Below are 22583 nucleotides of genomic sequence, written 5' to 3'. Positions count from 1 at the left end.
AAATAAATAAATAAACTAAAAAAAAAAAAAAAAAAAAAGGAAAGAAAAAACCCCACCAAATCAGGCAAGAATGCAGCCGAGATGACCATGGAGTCTCACTCGGTGTGCCTGCTGCAAGGAGCAGTCACGGGAGCACAGGGGATGGGAGACTTGAGGTGGGGGGTGGAGAGTGGCAGGGAGGAGGGCTGGTGCGTGGACAAGCTGGACTGGACAGAGCCAGGACGGAACTCCAGGGAGCAGGAGGGGGGTTGCTGACAGACGTCACCGCCGTGAGATGGCTGTGGGGAGCATGGTAGGCAGGGCCTGGGTCCACTCACCTGTCTTTGCCATTCTGGATGGAGGCCTGGCCAAGGCTGGCCCTCTCCAAAAGGGGGGAATTCCTGCTTCGGTTTGTGCTGGTGGAGAGGACGCTGTTCTGTGGGAAATAAAGGGCAGGGCTGTATCACAGACACCCAAGTGTTCTGTTCACAGGACTGGCTTTGGGGAAAGAAAGGATTCTGCTTTTCAAACTCTTGGGGGTAGGCTTTGTACAGCAAGCAAACATGGCCCCGGAGGCAAGGTCAGGGAGGCAGCTGGAGGGAGCTGCTTGGAGAGGGCGGGCCCCACTGCAGGAGGGACGCTCACCGTGGAAGGGGTGGGGGTGGTCTTCTTCCTCTCCAGGCCGGGCAAGGGGCTGGCGGGCACTTTGGCTGTGCTGCTGGCCTTCCGCCCTGACTCCCGGTCGTCCTCAGGCCGCTTATTTTCTGCGTTATTACTCTGAGTCTTCTTAGAGTAGGAATTGGACGTGGGAATGGCAGGACCAGCTGCTGGGTCAGAGGGGATGGATAAGGGCGAGGGGCCAACTAAGTGCCACACACACACGCGCGCGCGCGGTCCTCTCCTTCAGGCCTGCCAGCAACCTGGCAAACCCCATTTGAAGTTGAGCGAAGTTAAGTGACTTGCCCAAGGCCATGCTACTAAGACGTGGCTGAAGTGGGACTGAAACTCAGCAGTGTCATCCCAAGCCCCCGGAACCTGTGTCCTTTCAGGAGGGGGTGAGTCCGCCACCTGCAACTCCCCAAAGCACTCACCCTGGTCACTGAAGCGCCGCTGCTTGGGGTTGGCTGAGACGCTACGCTGTACCTTGTGGGAGGGGGAAGGGGCATTGCTATTGGTCAGATCAGCTGAAGGCCGGGGCTTCAAGGTGATGGTGTCACCCTCCAGCTGCAAGCAGAGAAAAAGGAGGTAGAAATCATGTGGAGATGCGCACAGATGGACCCACTTACACACCACCTTGCCCGACACAAATCCTCCCCGGACTCCCATGGGACATACTCCTGCAGGAGCCAGGTGCATCTAAACACTCCTGGAGACACACAGGCCCGGACACAGCTCCTGACACACAGAGCCAAAGACTCCCGGCCCCCAGCACATGGAAGACCCCCACCCCAGGGAGGGATACACGTGCCCATGGGAACACACATTCAGACTCCGAAACCACACCCTCCTGCTCCCAGCTAGATCGTTCCTGACCAGGCAAAGGTGAGAACCAAGAGAGGGAGTCCTACACTTCCAGGAGAAGAGCAGGGCGGGGAGGCCAGGAGTGCATGTGGGGACACGCAGATGGTGTGCAAGACCACTCTCCCACACACACCCAGGGACTCACACACAGACACGGTTACCCAGACGGGCACAAGAACAAACACGAAGCCTCCAGATGAACAGACGGGAGGACGGACATTCATGCGCACAGATACAGACAGCCAGACACCAGCGACACAGACTCAAGACCCGTATAAGAAAGGCACAGAGACCCACACACCCAAACACCTGGAGACAGACACTTCCAGATGCAGAGGGACACAAACACATGGAAACAGACACGAAGATTTCTCAACAGACAAAGAACTGATCCAGCCAGACCGACCTAAACCCGGCCTAACCAACACAGACTGAGCCAGATCTACTCACCCGCCTGGAAACCCAACCCAGGCCCAGACCCCACCAGCCTTCCTATTCGTTCACTGACAGAGACCAGTGAAAGCAAAGGCCAGAGAGCTTTACCCACCAGAGCTGAGGCTTAAAATTCGTCAGCAGAGAGCACACCTACTCAGAGAGGAGCTTCTGCCCTCAACGGGTGCTAGAAGCACGGGGTTGCCAGTGACAGCAAAGCTGGCCAGCAGGGAATAGAGCAGGGGGCACACACCTCAGAGCTCTTGTAGCCCAGGAGCAGATAGGTGGCCATCACCTCGTTGTACCTCTGGCCCACCAGTGAGTCCTGGATCTCTTCCCGTGTGTAACCCATGGACACCATCAATTCTGCACAGGGGGGACATACAGTTAAGGCTGGTCCTGAGTCCTAGGGAGTTCAACCTCACGGCTCAGCAGATCCTCACCTGTCCGCCGGGGGTCCTTGTAGTCAGGGAGTGGCTCCACATAAGGCTTTAATTCGTCATCTTCGTGACCCACATTCATCCATCGATCTTTCATGATTTGCTGGGGGAGCAAAGGGAAGCGTTAAGGGCAAGGAGGAAAGAGACTCAGCTTGGAGGTGTCCCAAGGAACCCAGAACTTTCCAGTCAGCTGGGCTCCTGGCTGCTCACCTCTAAAGTGCCTCTCTTGCTGGGATTGAGAATGAGAAATTTCTTAAGCAGGTTTTCACAGTCCGTGGACATGTAGAACGGAATGCGGTATTTTCCCCTCAGTACCCGCTCCCGTAGCTCCTATAGTAGGAGAGAAATTTATTATTATTATTTTTTAGTTTTTTTAATGTTTATTTATTTTTGAGAGACAGAGAGAGATCGAGATAAACAGACAGAACACAAGCAGGGGACGGGCAAAGAGAGATGGAGACACAGAATCCGAAGCAGGCTCCAGGCTCTGAGCTGCCAGCACAGAGCCCGACGTGGGGCTCAAACCCACCAACTGCGAGATCATGGTCTCAGCCAAAGTGGAGAACTTAACCGACTGAGCCACAAAAGCACCCCGAGAAATTTATCATTATTATTATTATTTTTAGGTAAGCTCTATGTCCAACCTGGGGCCTAAACTCACGACCCTGAGATCAAGAGTACCCTGGGTCTACTGACGGAGCTGGCCAGGTGCCCCAGCAGGAGGGAAATTTAAATCACCCCAAGACCAAGGTTAGAAACCTAATAGCCAGGCTTCTGAGAGCTTAAGACTTGACCAGGCAGATACACATGAAACACGGTAGGAGACAGAGAGCCGGAGACAAGGCACCTCACCAGAGAGGCACTGAGGTCAAATACGCCGTGCCCGTTAGCTTGACCAGCCTGAGGCCTGCCATCCAAGTGCCTTGGAAGGGTGAATGGACACACAATCTATAATCTATCCCATCCCTAGAGGAAGGAACTGAGGCCATTCCACTGTGTGCGGAAGGCCCAGTGTCTCCTGCCATACCTTTACCCAGCCCTCCTCTGAAGCTCTGGCTTGGGAAAAGGGTAGAGGTGGCAAAGGTCAGAGGTCAGGGGTAAGACCAAAGGGGCTGAGAATGGAAAGGAGAAGCAATAAAAATGACCTAAGCCTGGGGCATGGGGCTGGCTCAGTTGGTGGAGCACGTGACTTGATCTCGGGGTTGAGTTTGAGCCCCACGTTCAGTGTAGAGATTACTTAAAAATTAAATCTATCTATTTTTTTTTATTTAATTTTTTATAATTTATTTATTTTTTATTTATTTAATTTAAGACCTAAGCCTGTGCTTCACTCCACCTTGAGGTTCTGTCCATCAAAAGGCAGGGACCCGCTGACCAGTGTATACAGGATAACTCCCAGGCTCCACACATCCACCTCGGGTCCGTCATACTTTTTGCCCTGGAAGAGCTCTGGGGCAGCATACGGGGGACTGCCGCAGAAGGTATCCAGCTTGTTCCCAAAGGTGAATTCGTTGCTGAAGCCGAAGTCTGCAATCTTGATGTTCATATCAGCATCCAAGAGCAGGTTTTCCGCCTGGGAGGGAAGACGGGAAGATGGAAAATGTTCGGACCGAGCGGACCACGGGAAGGCATCGAACAGGAAGGGGCTGTGGGGGACGGGAGCACAAACAGGAAGTCGTCCCCTGTCTCAGAACATTCTCCACCAACTCCAGGGCAGGCCTTCGGTCCGCGTGAAGAGGCTGGCCCGGAGGAGGGCAGCGCGGGCCACCCCTCACACGGGAGGCCACGGGAGCGCGCGGGGGTCGCCGGGCTTCCGCCACGTCGGGCTCAGGTTAATCGCGGTCACGTCTGCTAGGACTGGGGGGCCAGGCGCCTGCGAGGTAGTCCACACTCTACCGTCTCAGGGAGAGAGCGGAGTGGGCGCGCGCCTGCAAAGCAGCTGGGGGGCAGCTGCGGGACACTCAACGTCCCTCCCTCGGTCGGCGGCCGGAAGGGCCAGCACAGCCCGCGGCTCTCCTGACGCGCCCGGCAGCACTGGAAGGTGACGTGCCCAGCGAGGAGATGGCAGAGACCCTCCGTTCGCTGGCCGGCTGACCTCTAAGTCCGGTCGTAAGGCCTACAGCGGAAGCGGCCCCAAGGGCTTCCTCATCGTCTCCAAAAAATTAAAGGCTAGAGTCTCCCTGAACTCTCAGGGCCTGATGGTTAGGTCACCGTCGACAGGGGGTGAACAACCCAAAGCTGACTCAGGGACAGGGGACGAGGGCACGTCTTACCTTTAAGTCTCTATGAACAATAAACTTCTGGTGACAGTACTGCACAGCAGACACTATCTGGAAGGAAGGAAGAAGGGTTAGGTGAGGGGCACCCGAGGGCGGGATGGCGGACCTGCGCTCCGGTGACCTAGTTCCAAGCTGCCACATAGATAAGCAAAGCCCGAAGGACCCTCCACAGGCCACTTAGAGACAGGCAGCTCCTCCTCGTATGCCAAATCCCAAAGGGCAGAGGTGGGGCCCACACTCCGCACAGGGAGCCACACCCACCTGGCGGAATTTGGCTCGAGCCTCTTTTTCTTTCATCCTGCCATGAGCCACCAGGTAATCAAACACCTCTCCTGCAAGACACAGGGGTGGGGTCTAGGTCGGAGCTTACCGGGGCCGGGGAACACGGGGGGCCGTGGGAAGAGGTGGTTCCACACCTACCTCCGCTAGCGTACTCCATGACCAGGTAGAGAGTTTTTTCAGTCTCGATCACTTCAAATAACTTAACTGCAACAGAAAGGGCCGAGCCGTGAGTCAGAGAAGTAGGAGGGGCCACACGCTGAGCCCTAACGTGAACAGGGGCATCCCGGGGATGAAAGGTCCCCCCACCCCGCCCCTGCCACAAGGGCAAGCTCCTCTCGTGGCAGCCACACTGCTAAGAAGAGCCCAGGGTGCCAGGGGCAGGGCTGGATCTTGAGCTGGGCATCCCCAGAGGCATCCTCAAAGACTCCCGACTCCAGAAAGCACTGCCTCGGGGAGGGACACAGGCTGGGAAGTGGAGCCGTGCTGTGGAGGAGGAAGGAAGGAAGGAACGGCATCTGGTTCTCACCTATGTTGGGATGATTCAAAACCTTCATTATTCTTACTTCGCGGAATAGCTGGAAAATAAAATACCAGGGGTCACGCTTGCTTCACTTGCTCCCCTCAGGTCCCCTCCAAACGGAGCCACTGCTTGAATTCTTTTCCCAAGAGAGAAAACAGGCAAAGGAAAGAAATGGGGCAGCCGTCCAGGTCCCCCATGCCTGTCCCTGATGGCTGAGAAGTAGGTGAAGGGGAACGAGAGCAGAAGCGTCGGCAGGAGGAAAGCTGGGCTCTAGCGACTTGCACCCTGGGGTTCAGCATCTGGCTAAAGCGGCCAAGTGTCCTGTGTTGCAGTCTCCCCAGATCCAACCCCCAAAGAGCAGACGGGTTTGGCTGGGTGCCTCCGAAGGAGGGAGCGTGAGCCCGTGTACATGAATATTCAGAACCAGGGCTGCTGCTAAAGTTCAGTGACAAAACAGCCTCCAGCTTGGTCTGTGTGAAGGGGTGGGGGCTGGCAGGGGGGTCCCCACCGTCTTCTGGTTTACAGAAGTCAGAGGGCTCTGCACTGGTGGGCAGGCCCTTCTCTCCTGGGCCTCTGGGGTGGTGACAGAAGAAGCCGCTCCTATATATAGCTGATGCCAATTTTAATCAAGCCCACCTCCACACACTCACGCTCTCTTTGTGAAACAAAATCAGGGACTCCAAACCATGTATTTCCATAAAGAAAGATGACAGAAACGAACTCCATCCCCTCTGCGGGGGCCAGAGAACTGGAGGTGGGATCTTGGTAACTTCCAGGCCTCACCGTTTGCACAAAGAGCAGAAGTAGTTGTTTGCATTTTGTTGTTTTTTGGGGGGGTGGGGGGTGGGAAGGGGAGGAGAGGTCTCTCCAGGACCTCTGGAGATAATTCAGGATATAGTTCATGGAATAAAGTGAACACGTTTTTTTTTTTGTTTTTTGTTTTCCCTTTAAGGAGGTCCGAGAGCTTTTGTGAGCTGAAAAGGAAGAGACGGGCTTTCCAATCTTCAGGAATCTGATTCTGAACTTGGCTCCCTTTTCACGTTAGAGCCCAGGTTTCTCTTGCTTTCTTCCCTGGTCCAGCAGTTGTCTTGGATGAGAGGCAAAAAGTCCTGGACGCCACCTCAGGGGTGGTAAGCAACACTGAAATGGGGCTGGAGGCAGCTGCCTGGGTTCTTCCCCTGAGGGCACCCACTTGGCCTGGAAGGGACATTCTCTGGGAGAACATGGAGTTTTCTGGGCTCAGCTGAGAACCCTGAGGGGGCTAGATTCTTCAGTGTTGTCCTTCCTCCGGATCACTGCTGGGATCAGATTTAAACAGAGTGATTCGGCCAGAATCAGACTGGCCTTGGTAACAGAGTGTGTTAAAAGGCTTTTAAACTGGCTACGTTTGTCCGGGATTGGTGCCTTCCAGCCAGTCAGGAAGAGGCAAGGAGGAAAAAGAGGTAGGAAATAAGATGGCCAGGCTGACTCTGGCAGTTATCATATGGCAGGCTGGACCGCACCAAAGACCAAATGGCCCACACCAAGCTGGCTCCTACTCTGTAGGCTCTGAGCCAACATGTCAAGAGTAGCCCTCTTTCCCTTTCTTCGGGAAAGCCCCAAGCAGGAAAGCCCTGGTGATGACAGCAATGTTTCCTCTGAACCAAAGAACCTTGAGGGGATCCCGGGGCTTGAGTGAGCATCAACCAGGAAACACTTTGGTTTTGACTGCCAGCGTGTCAAGGCACCTCAACCTCCACACCGTAATTCTGTGAACGCCTCTCTCAATACCAGCCCCCAAGCCCTAGTCCTAAGCTTCTCAATCTCACTGTAGTTGACTGTTAGCATGAGGTTATGCCCTCTCTTAAATAACAGGGTGCTCCTGAAAAGAAAATTTCAGCTCACCTCGTGAGAGAACCAGGTGAAGCAAGATCAGGAAATCTGAGCCAGGGTCAGCTGGAGTATGGGGGCACAAGGAAATCTGACTGACCTGAGCAGGGGAGGCTTTTGGGGAGCCAGATGGGAGACTTCCTCTTTCCCCCAACTGCTGGAGCCCAGCACGGGAGGAGAGGGCAGAGAGTGTCCAGTTCTACGTCAACCCATCACTGGCAAGCTGTCTCATTCTGCAAATCAAAGCCTCCTTTTCGCGTTCCTACCGGCTCTTCATAGTTTCCCGACCGGGGGGTATGTGTTCCCACCTGGAGGACTCCCCTGATCAGCTAAGACCGACCTCAGTTTCCCACTGTAAATAAAGGAGGGAAGAAAAAGTTCGACCTCATCCAGCGAACACTACATGTGGATGACTCTGTGACTTTTAGCCAAGAGAAGCCTAGGAGTGAGAAGGCAAATTGGGACTACCTGTCCTTAATCTGCACAAACTGTCAGGGGCTTGAAACTGGAGTCGAGCTTCTAAAAACCCAACCTTCTATACTCATCCCCTAAAAGGCTGCTGGCACAGAATCTGGCGGCAGGCTCCCTGCCCCCTCTTATCCCTGTACTTCTAGAGCCACTCCCCTGGATCGTTCTAGATCTTGGAATCACCAAACGCATGTTTCTAGAAATGGCTAGGAACGTTGTGTTTTTGCATAGGGCCACAGGCCAGCAGATGACACGATGCAGGAAGTAGGTCAGACAGACAGGCCAAATGGCAGGGAAGGGCAGAAAGACTTCTAAAGAGCCAGTGCCCGTGGCCAGGAAGCCTACCCAGGGGGAGTCAATGCAGTGGATCCCATGAGAGCCCCACAGGCAGCAGAGCCACAGAGCACTGGGGACAGTGAAAAGACGAAGAGATTTTAAAAATGGGGATTCAAGGGGAGGCCCACACGGGATCGCCACCCCTGATGAGAGGTTTAGAAAGAACAGAAGATGTTGTATGCTTACTTTCTGGAGGCTGGAGGAGTTCAGTTGAGTCTTGTCAATGATCTTCACAGCTACCTGCACATGAGACAAAAAGCCCAAGTTTCCCTCTCTGGACAGGAGAGACCCAGGACTCGACTCTCCCTCCTCCTCTAACCCCATCCCCGTCAACACATCTATCTGTCCAGATTTCATTTCCAGCTGACAAATAAGAGGCGGCTGTGGCAGCAGTCCCACCGCTACCTCCTGGGTGCCAACAGTTGGGGGGTGCGGCCACGCCCCACGGCCCGTCCCCAGAGCTCACCTCCTTCCCGGTCAGGATGTGCCGGGCCAGCTTCACCTTGGCGAAGTTGCCCTTGCCGATGGTCTTAAGGAGCCGGTAGTTGCCGATATGGGGCTGCTCGTCAGCAGAGGCGGCTGAGTTGCGGCCCCGCAGCATGTTGGACTTACTGCTGGGCTTGGGGTCAAGGTGTCCCAAGGTGGGCTGTGGGATGGAAACACGCACACCTTTCAGGACGCTGACTTCTCAGTTCCCCTTATCGTTGCCCTTAGCTCTCCGCAAAAAAACCTAAGAGGCTGGGGTGGAGGTGGGTGGGGAGGGGCGGACGGCAGGGGGCTGGCAGGCAGGCAGAGTCAGAAGGCAGTGGGGGGAGGAGGAGGAGATAAGGAGCGCCGGTCTTCAGTGCCAACATCCCGTGGGCGTGGGAGCCCGGGCCCTGCACGGCAGGGCGGTGCAATCGGCCCTTAACAACCCACCAGCCCTCCACGGCCCGCGGGAGAGCGCCTCCTACTGCTCGCCCGGCTGCCTCTTCACGCCGTGAGGCTGCGCAGCAGAACATCAGAATTCCTTCCCGGCACTCAGCGCCATGCCGCCCTTCACCTTCACCTTTAGCATTTGTCACTTTACACCGATTTGCCGTCCATCCCGTTGAGACGGGAGCGCATGAAGGCGGGCGTACGTCATTTACTCACTGATACACCCCAGCCCCTACACGATCTGAATTCTGGGAGATGCTCGCTCAAACACCTGCGCAACGAACACGCCGAATGACAGGGTCTGAGCAAGGCAACCGTCTGCCCTCCCGGGACGGCCCGCAGCTCGGGCCAACGGTGTGAGGACGCAGAAATGACAGCAACGGCACCGAACAGCTCCGCATACGTGACACAAAAAGGGTGCAACCCAGACGAACGCACACGTGTCCACGAAGACTTGTGCGTTCCTCAGGGGGCTAAACCCGGAGTCACTGTGTGACCCGGCAGTGCCACTCCCAGGTGCAGCACATCACAGAAGTGGAAACAGACGTCCACACAAAAACTCATACACCAGTGCCTGCTGGTAACAGCCCACATTCACAACAGCCAAAAAGGGGAAACAACACAAACGTCTGTCAGTTGGCAAACGGACGGACACATTGCAGGATATCCACGCTGTGGAATATTCGTTGGCAATCAGAAGAAATGAAGCAGTGACACGCGCTACAACACGGACAGACCCTGAAAACCTTCCACTACGTGAATAAAGCTGGTCACAAAGGACCACGTATTGTATGAGCCCATCTATTTGAGATGTTGAGAACAGGCAAATCCAGAGAGACAGGAAGATCAGTCTAGGGCTGAGGAGGGTGGAGATTTAGGGGGGACAACTAAGGGGTACGAGGTTTCTTTCTGTGAGAACGAAAATCTCCTAATGAAATGTTGATTGTGGTGATGGATACACAGCTCTGTGAATTTACTCAAAGCCAGTTAACTGTACACCTTCAATGGGTGAATTGTGGGGCGCCTGGCTGGCTCAGTTGGTCGAGTGTCCGACTCTTGATTTCGGCTCAGGTCACGATCCCTGGGTGGTGGGATCGGCCCCACGCTGGGCTCTGTGCTGAGCATGGAGTCCGCTTAAGGTTTTCGCTCTCTCCCCCTCTGCCCCTCTCCCTGTGCACACTCTCAAATAAAAATAAATGGGTGGATTGTATGGCATGGGAACGGGTGAATACAAGTGCTGGGAGTCTGGTCTGATCTTGTTTGGAGCCCCACTTTTACTCTCAAAGAGCACCAGACGCCCTCACTCCCACATACTGGGGCAAAATGCGGCGAGAGCCTCGTCCTAAAACCATCCAGAGCTACCTTGACAAGTCTGTGTGGAGACAGCGTGGAGGAGAGCGGGGTGACCAGAAGAGTGTGAGTCAAAGTTCTTCCTTTCATGGCCCCCTGGGGCTGTAATGAAGCCCTTCAAAACCACAGAGGAAAGAAATGACTTGCTACCACCCAAAGAACTGTCCAGGGTTTCTCGAAGAAGCTTGCTTCCCTAACCAGATGCTTTCAAGGCAGAAAAACAACAACACAAAGCAAATAGCCTGCTACTGACGGTTCCCCCTTCTTCCTTGCCGTCAAGGAAGGCCTTTTTTTCTCTTTGCATGGTAGCTGCTGGCTGATTTGGGGTAAACTGTCTGACTCGGATCCTGAAAGCTCATGGATTTAGGCCTTCGAGGAGAAAAAAGATCCCATGCATATGGCAGCTTTTGAAGGGAAAGGTTCCTGACATCTCAGCAGAGTCCCTTTTAACTTCTTTTGCCCTTTAGGGAGCGTTCTCTCTCCTGCAAGTCCTCACCAGTCAGGTCCTCAAAGCCTTTGCTGCCTGCCCACGCCAGCCCACCCAACTCTCTTGGCCTCTGTGCTTCAGACACCCGGTTGCTCACTTAAACCTGGTTGGTCCTCAGTGTTTGCCAGAACAGATTTTCTTTTTCTTTCTTTCTTCTTTTTTTTTAATGTTTATTGTTTTGAGAGAGAGTACAAGCAGGGGAGGGGCAGAAAGAGAGAGAGGGCGAGGGACAGAGGATCCCGAGCAGGCTCTGCGCTGACAGCAGAGAGCCCGATATGGGACTCGAACTCACAAGCCATGAGATCATGACCTGAGCCAAACTCGGGACACTCAACCGACTGAGCCACCCGGGCGCTCCTAAGACCAATAGGTTTTCAAACATCTGTTTTTTGCTCTGCCCATCCCTCTTGGTGTCCCTGGCTCCAGGGGCTGGTCGCCGCGGTACAACAGGATGGCTTTCCCCGCCAGGCTCAGCTGCGCACTGGGCCTCAAAACATCAACTAAACACAAGAGGGGCCCTGCCATCCACCTCCCTCCTTTCAGGGGTCGAGAGGTGTGGTTACGGGTGCAAATGCCAGAGACAAATCCTAAATCTGCCAATTACTCAACACATGCTAACTTTATTATTATCAACACCACCCTTAAGAGGGAGATGAGAGTACAAAGGGTGAAGGAAACCATCCAAAAGATGACCAGTGCACAGTGATTCCGCACATCTGGGTCAGGAGATGGTCTAGCGGGTGCCGAGGAGCTCTGCCCAGCAGAACTAGGTTCAAGTCCTGGCTCCCCTACTTACTGGTATTAGTTTCCTCATCTGTAAAGTGGTGATAAAATATTCCCAACTTCACTTGAGGTGAGAGAACACACATAAAATGCTTTATCCAGTGCTGCGTGAAGAGCGACCCGTATCGCAATTATTTTTAGTTCCCAAATACTATTGTCTTTGTCAACAAGACTTCCACCTCTTAGTGGAGCCCTCCTAGCCTGCACCAGCGCCTCCAGCCTTCACGGGAGGCGACTAGACAGGACAGCCGTGAAGGGCTGGTTCCAAGCCGGGCATCCGGAACAGAGGGAAGGTTCTGCTTGTCCAGGACCCAGAGAAGCAGACAACAGGGGCTGTGCTCTTTGATCCCCTGCTCCCAAATTCACCCACTCCCCTTTCAGGACCGAATCACCCAACTCTCAGGACTCAAAAGAGTGTAGTGTCCCTCCCTTTCGCCTCTTCTCTGAGACACAGCAGGGATGGGGGGGGGGGGGGCAGGGTGAGGAGAGCCCAGGGGAGGAAGTGAAGAAAGGAGAAAGGGAGTGGAGAAAAGAGAAAGTCTCCAGTAGAAAACGTTTCTTGGACCGAGGCCCCATGTGAGGTGGGCACCCTGAAGGCTAAAGTGGAGGTAAGGGCATGGAGACCGTCTTGTCTCTTCCACGGTCCTGACTAGGCCCACTCAGCGCAGACCCAGATCTCACTGTGTGGGGGGCTGAGGACTGGCTGCCCTTCCAGGCCCCCCCCCCCAGCCCCCAGGATTTCACTAAATCCACACTCTTCCCTCCACCTCTGTCCTCCTTGCTCACAGTAAGGTAAGAACACCAGACGTCCCCAAAGCTCTGGCCCACAGCATACCACAGGCAGACCCTTAAAATCTGAGCATGTCTGTTGCCAAGTTGACAGCCTGGCTCTCAGGCAGCTTTTGGAAAGAACAGGGGGTTGCCCTGTGAGGCAGTATCTGGGACCAAGGGCAGACCACACAGGTTACTCAAGCACGGTTGACTCAGAAGCAGGACTTGAACTGCTTCGGGGGCTCAACAGATGGTGGAATGAAGGACCCAGGGAGAAGAGAAAGGGCCTTCTATCCAGTGGGCCCTTCAACCTGGGATCTCCAAACTCAGCCTTAGGCGTGTTGCCAGGTTCGCCCGGAAGACAGCCTCCACCCCGGAGGCCCAGCGCTGACTCAGGTAGGCAGGGCCCCTTCCCTAACGCTGGGGGCTCCTACCAACAGTTCTCCCCGAGCACAGTGCTCCCCGAGAACGGCTCATGCTGTGGGGCTGGGCATTCAGGCCTGGCCTCAAGTGTCCTGAGACTTCCCCAGGACTCGGAAGGGTGACAGACAGGCACTCCCTGGCCAGAGGCACAGTACGCCTGGGCCCCGTGGGAGGAAGAAAAGGGTCCCCGGGGCACTGGCCCCGGGCGGGCGGCCGGCCGGCCGCCCCAGATCCCAGTCTCCCACCGGCACACCCTCCCTGGGCCTCCTCTCACCCTGGGGGACGCCTGCTGACTCAACCCGTGGAGACTCTTCTGGTATTTGCCCCCTCTTCCCTTCCCAGCCAGTACCTCTTTCCATGAATTTTACTACCTGTGCTAGCGCCTGGCTCCACTTAGCAATTCTTTAAAGATCCTGTGTTTGGGTGGGAGGATGGGGGCAATCCTACAGCAGAGAAGGGGAAAACATACCCGGCTGGAGAAAGGGACAAGGACTACCGGCAGCTTCCATTCAGCGGAGCCCACAGCAGAACCTGTCAGGCAGCGAGGGCAAAGTACAGAGGCCGGGAAGAGCCAGGCCCAGGGCGGGGGCTGCCGGCTCTGCCAGCCACCCTTACTCAGCCGAAGCAGGCGACACCTTCCACCACCTCCTCAGTGAAAAACAGTGAAGCAGCCAGGCCCGAGCAGCTCCTGCCTGGGAACCTGGACTGTGTCGCAACCGAAACCACCAGTAGCAGAGGGAGACCGGGCTTGGCAAGGAGAGCAACAGGGACGAAAAGCCCCACAGCTTCCCGCAGGCCAGGGCCTGGTGGCCAGAAAATGCACGCAGTCCCAGGACACTACACCGGGAGCAAGGTGGGAGGAAAGGGGCAGGAAGGGAAGGGGAAGGAAGGCAGACAGAGAGAGAGAAAGAGGCGGGTTTAGATCAACTTCCTTCTCCCTTCCCCTCCCCCTCCCCGGAAGCGGGCTGCCCCACCCTCCCCAAGGTGCTTTGCCGGGTAACAGCTGGGAGAGGGTGAGGAGCCTCACTCCAGCCAGGGCGGTCATAAAAGTCCTTATCTCACCCGCAGCAGGTGGGACCTGGGTAGGGGCTCCAATTGGCTGGGAGGCGTGTGCGTGAATCAGGCGTGTGCCGACCCAGAGAGCAGCAGCCTTGCTGCTGGACCGGCAAACTACCCGCCGAGAACAAGGCGGGGGTTAAGCAGAAACCAGCAATCCAACAGTGGCAGATGGACCTCCTGCTTCACAAAAAGCAGTGTTTAACTTAGAAAACGCATAATCCACTTAGACATAAAATATTCTGGACATCATTTCAGGGAGTTCTGGGACCCCGTGAAGAAGCCCCTTTAGAGGCCGATGGGTTCTAGACTAAAAACCTTCGTCACTGATACAGAATGAGGCATTTAATTCTACAACTTGCCCAAAAGATGGAGAACCAACCAAATGTCCCTCTGAGTCCTTCCAGCCCTGCCTCTGGGAGTCCATCCCTAGGTTCCTGCCTAACCTCCAGGTAGTCTCCATCACCGCCCCCCTCCCACCCCAACAATACTGTTTTAAGAACTTGGAGGGCTGGGGGCAGCAGGGATGCTGGAGCTCATGCCTTCCCCCTGCAAAGCCCTGCTGTCTGGGCACCTGCTTAACATGGGGCTCCTGGAGACCCCCCCTTGTCTGAGTTCTGAGTCCTGGGCACACCTTTCTTCTGGCTCCCAGATCTCCTTCGAATTCCTTCCATTTCTCCGGTTAGGATCTTTCCCACTAAGAAACTCTTGAGAGATCTCACGCTGGTAGGCCATAAACCCCTCTATGGAATGGCAAACGAAGGCTCCTCTGTGCCCCCCCCCCCCCCCCCGCCCCGCCCAGCACCTGAGCACAGATCCCAGGGAGACCACACTACTCAGTGTTCACCTAACACATGAGCCCTGGCCAACAGATTTGATGTTTCTGACACTACCTTCTGCTGCCGCGTATTTCCTACGCTCCCCACCCTTATAGGTAGCATCCTCACGTTACGTGTGCGAAACTGAAGCACAGAAGGTGTGAGACTTGCCCAAGGTCCCATGGCCTCCCAGCACAGAGTGGGACTGGAGCCCAGGGCTTCTGTGTCCACGCCACCACTTGCCTGTTCCTCACGGTCCCCTTTGTTGGCTTCTCATCAACCTTTCTTGATGTCTGATCTGTCTTATTTCCCCCCAAAGAAGGTAAATCCCTGGCTCTGCCTCTCCATGCTAGGAGGAGGGGAGAGATGCCTAGGGCAGCAGGAAAGCCAGTGTCTGGCTCAGGCCATTGCCACGGGGCTATTGTGAGGGTGTCCCCAGCGGGGCCCGTAGCACGCCCTGCTCTCACCCCTCTGGACCCTCGGCTCAGGCTTGCCTGCGACCGCTCAGAGGATCAGACAGGATCAAATGGCTTCATTTTTCTAGTCCCTAGGGTTTTGTAATGTGACAGAAGGACTGTTTCCTCCTCAATCCTGTTTGTGGGAAGCAGTAAGGGGTTCTGTAAACTGAGGAAGTACCGAGCTAACACAGAGGCTGGGGAGAAATGGGTATGACTGAGCTGGCAAGTCACGTGGACGTGGTGAGTCGCTAGTCCTTTCACCCTTCCTCCCTCACTGCATCCAGGAGCCTTCCTTGCATCCTTTAGTCCTGAGCAACTGTCACCCTCAACTGCCAAGAGTCAATAAACCAGAGGAGCATTGTGGGTAGGAGGCATCGTATGAGGCTTCGGTAAGCACTGACCCGTGGAGAGGTGGGATGCGTCCTCCTCACCCCCAAATTACTCCCCCAGGGGGACCCCCCATGTTCCCTTAATGCCCTGGTGTGGAAGGGAGGTGGTGCCGTGTCAAACTGTCAAAAGGTTGCTCCCTCTTTCCGGCCACGGCAGGTGCCTCCCCCATAAAGGAGACCTGCGGGAGCCTACGGCGGAAGCACAGTCAAAAGCAAGGTGGTTCACTGCCCTTTAGCTCTTTGAGCTGCAAGTCTCACCCCAAGGCAGGGAGACCAGCACTGCGGCCTGGGCCAGGAGGGGAGCGGCCTGGAGGCCGCAAAGCAGCCACGGCAGAGGTCAGCAGCATGTGCCTGCGAAGAGGTCAGCACCGACCCAGCACCTCCAGCTCGCTCCCCTTCACGCACGAAAGCCACAATGCCATGAGCGTGCCTCAAATCTCCTGCCTTTGCAGCCACTTGAAATGCTGGGCTCTTCCCCAAACAGGTGGATTCTACTGAGCAACCAGAGCTTTGCAAGCGTCCAGTACCTCATCTCTGAGAATTTGCTCACTGGGGTCTTGGGCTCGATCTCAGTCCCCAGTTACCACTGCTGACTCAGCAAGCCTCTGTTGAGTGCCTACCTCTGGAGCCAGGGCCAGTTGCAAAGTTCAGAGAGAGCTGGTTCCTGCCTTCCAGGAGCTTAGAGGAGGGAACTGTCTAGCAGATTCACCACAGTATCTCTGCTTACTTAGCAAAGGAGGCGGGAGAGCACGGCAGAGCTCCAGGCGGGTCTGGGGCGGGAGTCCTGCCTTTGCTCCTTACTAGTTCACCGAGCACGACCAAGATTCCTTGACTTCTCTAGATCTCAGCTTCCTCATTTGGGACATGTGGACACCAGCTGCACCCACTTCACAAGATCGGCATGAAGACAAAATGAAGAAACCCACGCCAGCGTGGACCACAGTACCCACTGTGCAGCGAGGTCTTGACAACGTTTCCTACAATCTCCTTTTACTTTCGGGGAGGAACCTGCTTCCCCTCTCAAGGAGTCCTCTGAGCCCTGAGAAGAGCTGTCCTCTGTCATCGCTACAGACTTGACCACAAACACCAGCGCAGTGAAGCTGGTATTGCTTCTGGAATAAGGAAAAGTCCAATTTCTACCACAGCTGGGTTGTCGGGCAAAAGGACCCTCTTTCCTAACATAAAACCACTCTTGCCAAGGGGAGCGGGTGAATGAGAAGGCAGCCACGCCTCCGGCCTCTAAGGAGCCCAGAAGAGGAGGAAGGTGTGCCTGCTCTTCCCTTCCTCATGGGTTCCTTAACTCCTTCCTCCCAGAAAAGGTCCAAGAAGCAGCCGACATACCAGTACCACATGGTGCCAAGGGCTGGGGGAAGCTCTCATTGCCAGCCTCACACTCCACTCGGCGCCGCCCGTACCAGTGGGTTCCCGTAACCATGGAGACCAACAAGTTCCTCCATATCACAGGAGAGTCAGCCTGCCAGCAGCCCAGGGCTCTGGGGGAGGCAGGAGACAGCCTGCAGCAGAAGGGTTTGGCTCACTTTACAGAGGATTGATGGAGACCAACCAGTGCGGCTGAGGTGTCCGGGCCTCCCTCTTCCTTCCTGTCCTTTGCCTAGTAGTTTCTGTTTCTGTGTGGCACGCTGTCCGGCTGGACGCGGCACGGTGGGAAGGGGAGTCACTCTGGAGCCACAGGTCCGCGGTGGGACCCCAGCCCCACCACTCTGGCTGCCGGCTGGGAACGGTTCGAACCGCGGTGTGTAAGCGCCACCCAGGCGCACGCACACCAAGGGCAAGGCTCCAGCTGTCACGCAGCGTCTTCTTTTGAAGGGATCCGGGGCAGTACACGCTCTCATCCCTAGGTCAGCCCAAATCCTTTTGTTCAAAGAATCAGCCAAACACCGTCTCAGCAGAGAGTGATCTCTCCCTTCTCTGGCTCTCACGGCGCCCTGTCGGTACCCATTCATCTCTTGTGACCGTGCGTCTCCACGCCTTAACCTCCCGGAGCTCTGAGAGGTCAGAGACGGCGTCTCGCTCGCTTTCGTACGCCCTCGGTGCCTAAGGGTGCCTGCGCCCGGCTGGCCCACGTTGAAATAGTTGAGGAATAAAAACGGTGCCAGTTTCTGATCCTTACAGCCACCCTCTTGGAAGCCAAGACAAAGGCAGAAGGAAGATCAGAACCTCTTGCCAAAGACCCTTTTCTCCTCTTTCAAGGCAGCTGCTGCCCTTTGAAGTCGCTGGCTACCGTCTGGCCTTCCCACCAGACAACGCTCTGAAGGGAGGGCCCTGGTGTGTTCGCGGCCCACAACAATGCCTCTAGCACGGAGCAGGAGTATTCGATAGGTACTGAATGAATACGTGCGTGTGAATGAATAAAGGAGGAGATGTGTGGGGGCATCTTCATGACGGTCTCTGGGACCCACACCAGTAACTCCCATCTGTGTCCTCTGCAGACAACATCCAAGCGGGCAGGAAGCCACGAGACCCCCTCTCTCAAGAATGGAGGACATCTATGGAGTGTTCTTTCCATTAACAGGCTTTCTCAGGTGGTGACGAGGCCCTCGGTGCTCCTTCCTCACCCAAAGCTGGAGGTAAAGGTGGTCACCAAGGTGAACTGGAGGCAGACTCGGAATACGGGCACAGCCAGGGATGGGACGGCCGACGCCCACACGCTCCCATCCCCGACCCCCTCAAACCAGCCCGAGCCTTCCTTTCACCACAGAGGGGGAGCCCTCTCCTCCAAACTTCCCGATGCCCAACAACCACTGGGCCCTCCCGCTTAAGACCCATCTCTCTGCCTCTTCACATTCAATCCCACCACCGCCTGGCCATCAAAACCACTGTCTTGCTGGGGCGGTGCGATGCAGCTCGAGCCATTCTAAGAGCTACCGATTTGGGGAGGTGACCGTGACTTGTAGGGGACACTTACTGTGTGCCACACTCAGACAGCTCTGCTTTAATATTTCCTCCTTGGACCAACGTCACGACTGTAGGGCCCTGCCAACCCCAGAATGCCAAAACGATTCACCCATACACACCTGCCTCCTGTCCTGCTGCACAAATCGGCATCCCCCCCTGCCCCCCCCCCCTCCCCAAGCTGCCTCCTGTTACAGAAAAGCAAAGGAACTAAAAACGGCAGCTGGGGAGCTCAGTTGACTCACCCGGCATAATCATCTCCTCCCAGAATCTCCCATCTTCTCCTGGGGTTTTTGCCAACACAAAGTAAAAAAGAAGCACGAGATCTTAAAAAAGAAAAACAAAACAAAACAAAAAAAACAACAACAAGAAAAAAACCTCTCTCAGCGTTTATGCAACAGCCTTTCTACCTGGGTGCAGATTTAACCCCTTGTCTCTGCCGTTTCCAACATGGTTTCCTTATAACTTTTTTTTTTTTTTTTTTTTTTTTTTTTTGCTGAGGAGCAGATCCAGCCCCAGGCTGGGAAACAGGCCTTCTGGGTCCTGTCCAGTTCCAGCTCCACACTGGAAGGTGCTGAATAAGACATGTGCCTCCTTCCACTGCAGCTTCCCCTGGAAGTGGAAAAAAGACTGCCTTCCTACTCCTCCGGTTTCAAAGAGGGTGTTGGAGGAGGAGGGGGAGGAAGTATCAGAAAAAACACCGGGCTGACGCTTGCTGCCCCAGAAGTCACCACGGCCAGGGGTCAGAGGTCACGCACGAGAAGAAGTAAGAGAAAGCACCTAAGGCTGTCACCGCCTCAAAACCGTTCCCACCTGGCCGGGCTGCCGTGTGGCTGTTCCACTTCCAGGACCATCAAAAATCCACCCGGCCGCTCTCTGCACGAGCAAACCAAACCCCCGCCGGGCTGCGCCCGCTCACAGGCCGAGGCGTCATCTTCCTCCTCCAGCAGACCGTCAGGAACGCAAGCGGGTGAGGGCCGCCGAGCTGTTTCCGGCGCCTCCTGACAAGGAGTCCAATCAGCTAAAATTAAGAATTTGGGCTCACTCGTCCCTTAGAGCAATCACGGGAGCGAGTGTGGCTCTCAGACCACCTTTCTGGGTGGGAAGTGGCGTCTGTGTTTTTGTCTTTGTCACTGGATATCCAGAAGGACAACTTACTTTTGCTAATAGACGGTGCGACAGCACTACGAACGAATGAGAGCGCTTCCACGAGGCACACGCAAACAAACCTGCTGCAGCACGTTAGCCAAGGGATCTCCGACTTACCAAAAGTTCCGTTCGTTTGGAGAAGGAACAAATGGTGGCTGTGTCTCAGGCCGGCTTGTGAGGGCCCCCCACTGTGTCTGAAGCTGTGTGTTATCCGTACGTAAGGTGCGAACCATAGTCCGGAACAGGAAAATTAACTCAGTTCTACCTCGGGACCCAGGAACGTATCTTTGCTCCCCGGAAGCAGCACGGGCAGCAGAAACCAAGGCTCGGTAACCTTCAAACCCTGGGTGAGGGCCTAAAACAAGAGGACCTGAGCTGGCGGAGGGGGCTTCAAAGCATCCGGGATGGTTGCGTAGGAGGGAGGGAATGCGAAATGAACCCAGGCAGAGGTGAGAAAAGAGGCTGGAGTTTCAAAAGGAATTTTGAGTGGGTACTGCCTTCTAGGAGAGAAGGGATAACTACGAAAGACCAGGTAGGAGAACTTCCAGTTCCAGTTGGAGAGAGAAGAAAAGGGAACCTGGGACCGTCCCTTGACACATCAGGGGCCAGTGTTCTTTAGAACAGTCTCTTTGTTTGGCACCTGAAACTGGGGACGTACTTCTTGTAAAAGTCACTGGGCCCACTGCTGCCACTATGGCCTCAACCCTGGGACTGCTGGACCCTATTACTAAGTGGCCATGACCTGGGCAGGTGCCTTGGCTAGCCGGCCAGATGTTTGGAAGAGGACTCATTTGTCAGAGTTAGGTGGACTGGGCACCTGGGTGGCTCGGTCGGTTGAGCGTCCGACGTGGGCTCAGGTCACGATCTCGAGGTGCATGAGTTCAAGCCCCACATCGGGCTCGCTGCTGTCAGCCTGTCAGCGCAGAGCCCGCTCTGGATCCTCTGTCCCCCTCTCTCCGCCCCTCCGCTGCTCGTGCTCTCCCCAAAATAAAATATATATATATATATATATATATATATATATATATATATATATATATGTATAAAGTTAGGTGGAGAAGGCTGGAAAGTTTCTCAGGGACGCTTGTGTATATGTCAGCTTGTAACTTTAGGCCCAGGTGTCCCCTAAAGCCAAACACTGCTCCTTCTCTGGCGGCAATGGCAGCTCTACTCAGGGCATCCTAGTTGGTGGGGTTGACCTAGGGAGCAGAGTGTATATATAGTAAATGAAATGACAGCCATTATCCATTACAAGTGCCTTCTTAAAAAGCACTTTTTTACACTTTAATTCATCTTTTCAAAGTCCGAGGAGAGGACAGAGTCTGAGCTTTCTGAGCTCTGACACGAACCTGGGAGGAGGGCTCTTTGGTACGGATTAGCTCAGTGCCGGTGGAAGCCCTCGGGAACTAGAACCACCCCCGATTAACAGGTGGTGCTGGGGAAGAAAGGGGCCACTGCCGGGCACAGACTGCAGACAAGAGAATGCTGGTTATTCTGAAGGAGGCAAGCAGTCAAGTCTTTAGCTCTTCACCTCCGAATTCACCTACCGAGGGCAGGGAAGAAAGGGTGCCTACCAAGGCAAACAGACCCTCCCCAACAAATCCCGAAGGGCGGCTCTATCGCCAACAGGCACGGTGGCCTAAACAAAGATCTGAAGATTGGGAGGCAAATGCCACCCAGGATACCTCCGATCGGACGAAGCTAGCCGGGCAGCAAGAGGCCACCGCTGCTCATTCTGTTGTTCTATCTAGTCCATGCACCCACCACAGACAAAGACCCCAAAGGCATAAGGGGGTTCCTACCAAGAGAAAACAAAAGGTATGAGGTCAGAATTGTCGAAATATCGAACCCCATCCAAAATACTTAGAACAATGCCTGGCATGTAACACATGCTCACGACATGCTCGCTATTATTACTATAATTCCACATGCTTTCTCAACTTACTCTGTCAGTTACCAGAAAAAGATAGGAGTTTTGGCTTTAACTTCTTTAGCCAGTGTTCATCAAAAATGCTCTCTATCTCCAAAAAGAGATAGATCTTTCCGAACTGGCCCGGGAGAGCTCTTGAGATGAAGACCATGTTCTGGTCATCTGTTGGCACGGCCTGGACTTGGACTTGGGTTTTTCTGGCAGAGCCAGCGAAGGCTCCAGCAGCTAACTGTTTTATCCCTTCCATAAAAGGCCACTCTGCTCTCCCCTGGTAAGAAGCATATTCAACACACAGATCCCACCCTAGGAAGATCCAGAGTATATCCCACGATTCCCGAGGTATACGATGTCAGCAATGTTCCCTAAATTTTCCAGATACATGAACCTCTGCAAGTCAAGAGTCACAAGGAGAAAGGGGACAGATATTTAAGAAACAGACACAACTCACACACAGTGTGGCCAGAGTCCCTGCTACGCACTGAGGAGTGCTGCCTCTTCAGGAGTGAGGCGAGGGAGACCTGCACGGGGCGGGTGGGGGGTGGGGGGCGGCCGCGGTGAAAATGCAGCTGCACCCCGGCTCCTGGGCGCCTCTGGCTCAGAGGCTCGGCGGCCTTCTGTGGCGGCCAGGCTCCCACCACCAGCTGTCCTTCGCACAACACAACAAAATCACTGTTTGGGAAGATGGGATTTTCGGTGCCGGGTTCTGTATCCATGAAGGAGCATGCATCTGTCTCAGGGGCAGCTTCCTGAAACAGCTGCGTGTCCGGGGGCCCCCCGCAGCCAGGATTTGAGATACAGGAGAAAGATAAATGAGACACCAGAAGTAGGAATTCAGGAACAGTAAAAGCAAGAAGGAACGAAACTGCTTCTCACTCTTGCCCCACGGGACTGGACTCTTCCTACTGCTCCCCACTAAGGAATCACACCCCCCACCCCCACTGACAGCAGTCTCTGCTCATCCATGGGGGATATACTCCAGGACCCCCAGTAGATGCCTGAAGCTACAGACAGT

The 22583-nt window shown here is 54.9% G+C and overlaps 1 protein-coding gene across 10 annotated transcripts in view; it reads right to left on the bottom strand.

Annotated features, from left to right (window-relative positions):
• MARK2 (microtubule affinity regulating kinase 2) overlaps positions 1 to 22583 on the bottom strand; it is a 56855-nt gene that overhangs the window by 6671 nt on the left and 27601 nt on the right. For 9 of the 10 annotated variants that reach the window (XM_042905749.1, XM_042905752.1, XM_042905751.1 and 6 more), the window contains exons 2-14: positions 8593 to 8772; positions 8313 to 8366; positions 5460 to 5508; positions 5072 to 5137; positions 4913 to 4983; positions 4646 to 4702; positions 3709 to 3945; positions 2583 to 2702; positions 2376 to 2475; positions 2186 to 2298; positions 1071 to 1203; positions 625 to 803; positions 318 to 415 (exon numbers count right to left, since the gene is read on the bottom strand). In XM_042905749.1, the coding sequence (XP_042761683.1) occupies positions 318 to 415; positions 625 to 803; positions 1071 to 1203; positions 2186 to 2298; positions 2376 to 2475; positions 2583 to 2702; positions 3709 to 3945; positions 4646 to 4702; positions 4913 to 4983; positions 5072 to 5137; positions 5460 to 5508; positions 8313 to 8366; positions 8593 to 8772 (1457 nt within the window). Of the gene's footprint in view, positions 1 to 317; positions 416 to 624; positions 804 to 1070; positions 1204 to 2185; positions 2299 to 2375; positions 2476 to 2582; positions 2703 to 3708; positions 3946 to 4645; positions 4703 to 4912; positions 4984 to 5071; positions 5138 to 5459; positions 5509 to 8312; positions 8367 to 8592; positions 8773 to 13327; positions 13501 to 22583 lie in introns of those variants that run through there. The other variant, XM_042905758.1, reaches the window with a different exon arrangement.

This window comes from Panthera leo, chromosome D1 (assembly GCF_018350215.1).
Source record: "Panthera leo isolate Ple1 chromosome D1, P.leo_Ple1_pat1.1, whole genome shotgun sequence".
NCBI classification, from domain to species: domain Eukaryota; kingdom Metazoa; phylum Chordata; class Mammalia; order Carnivora; family Felidae; genus Panthera; species Panthera leo.
This window is presented reverse-complemented; position numbering and strand designations above follow the sequence as displayed.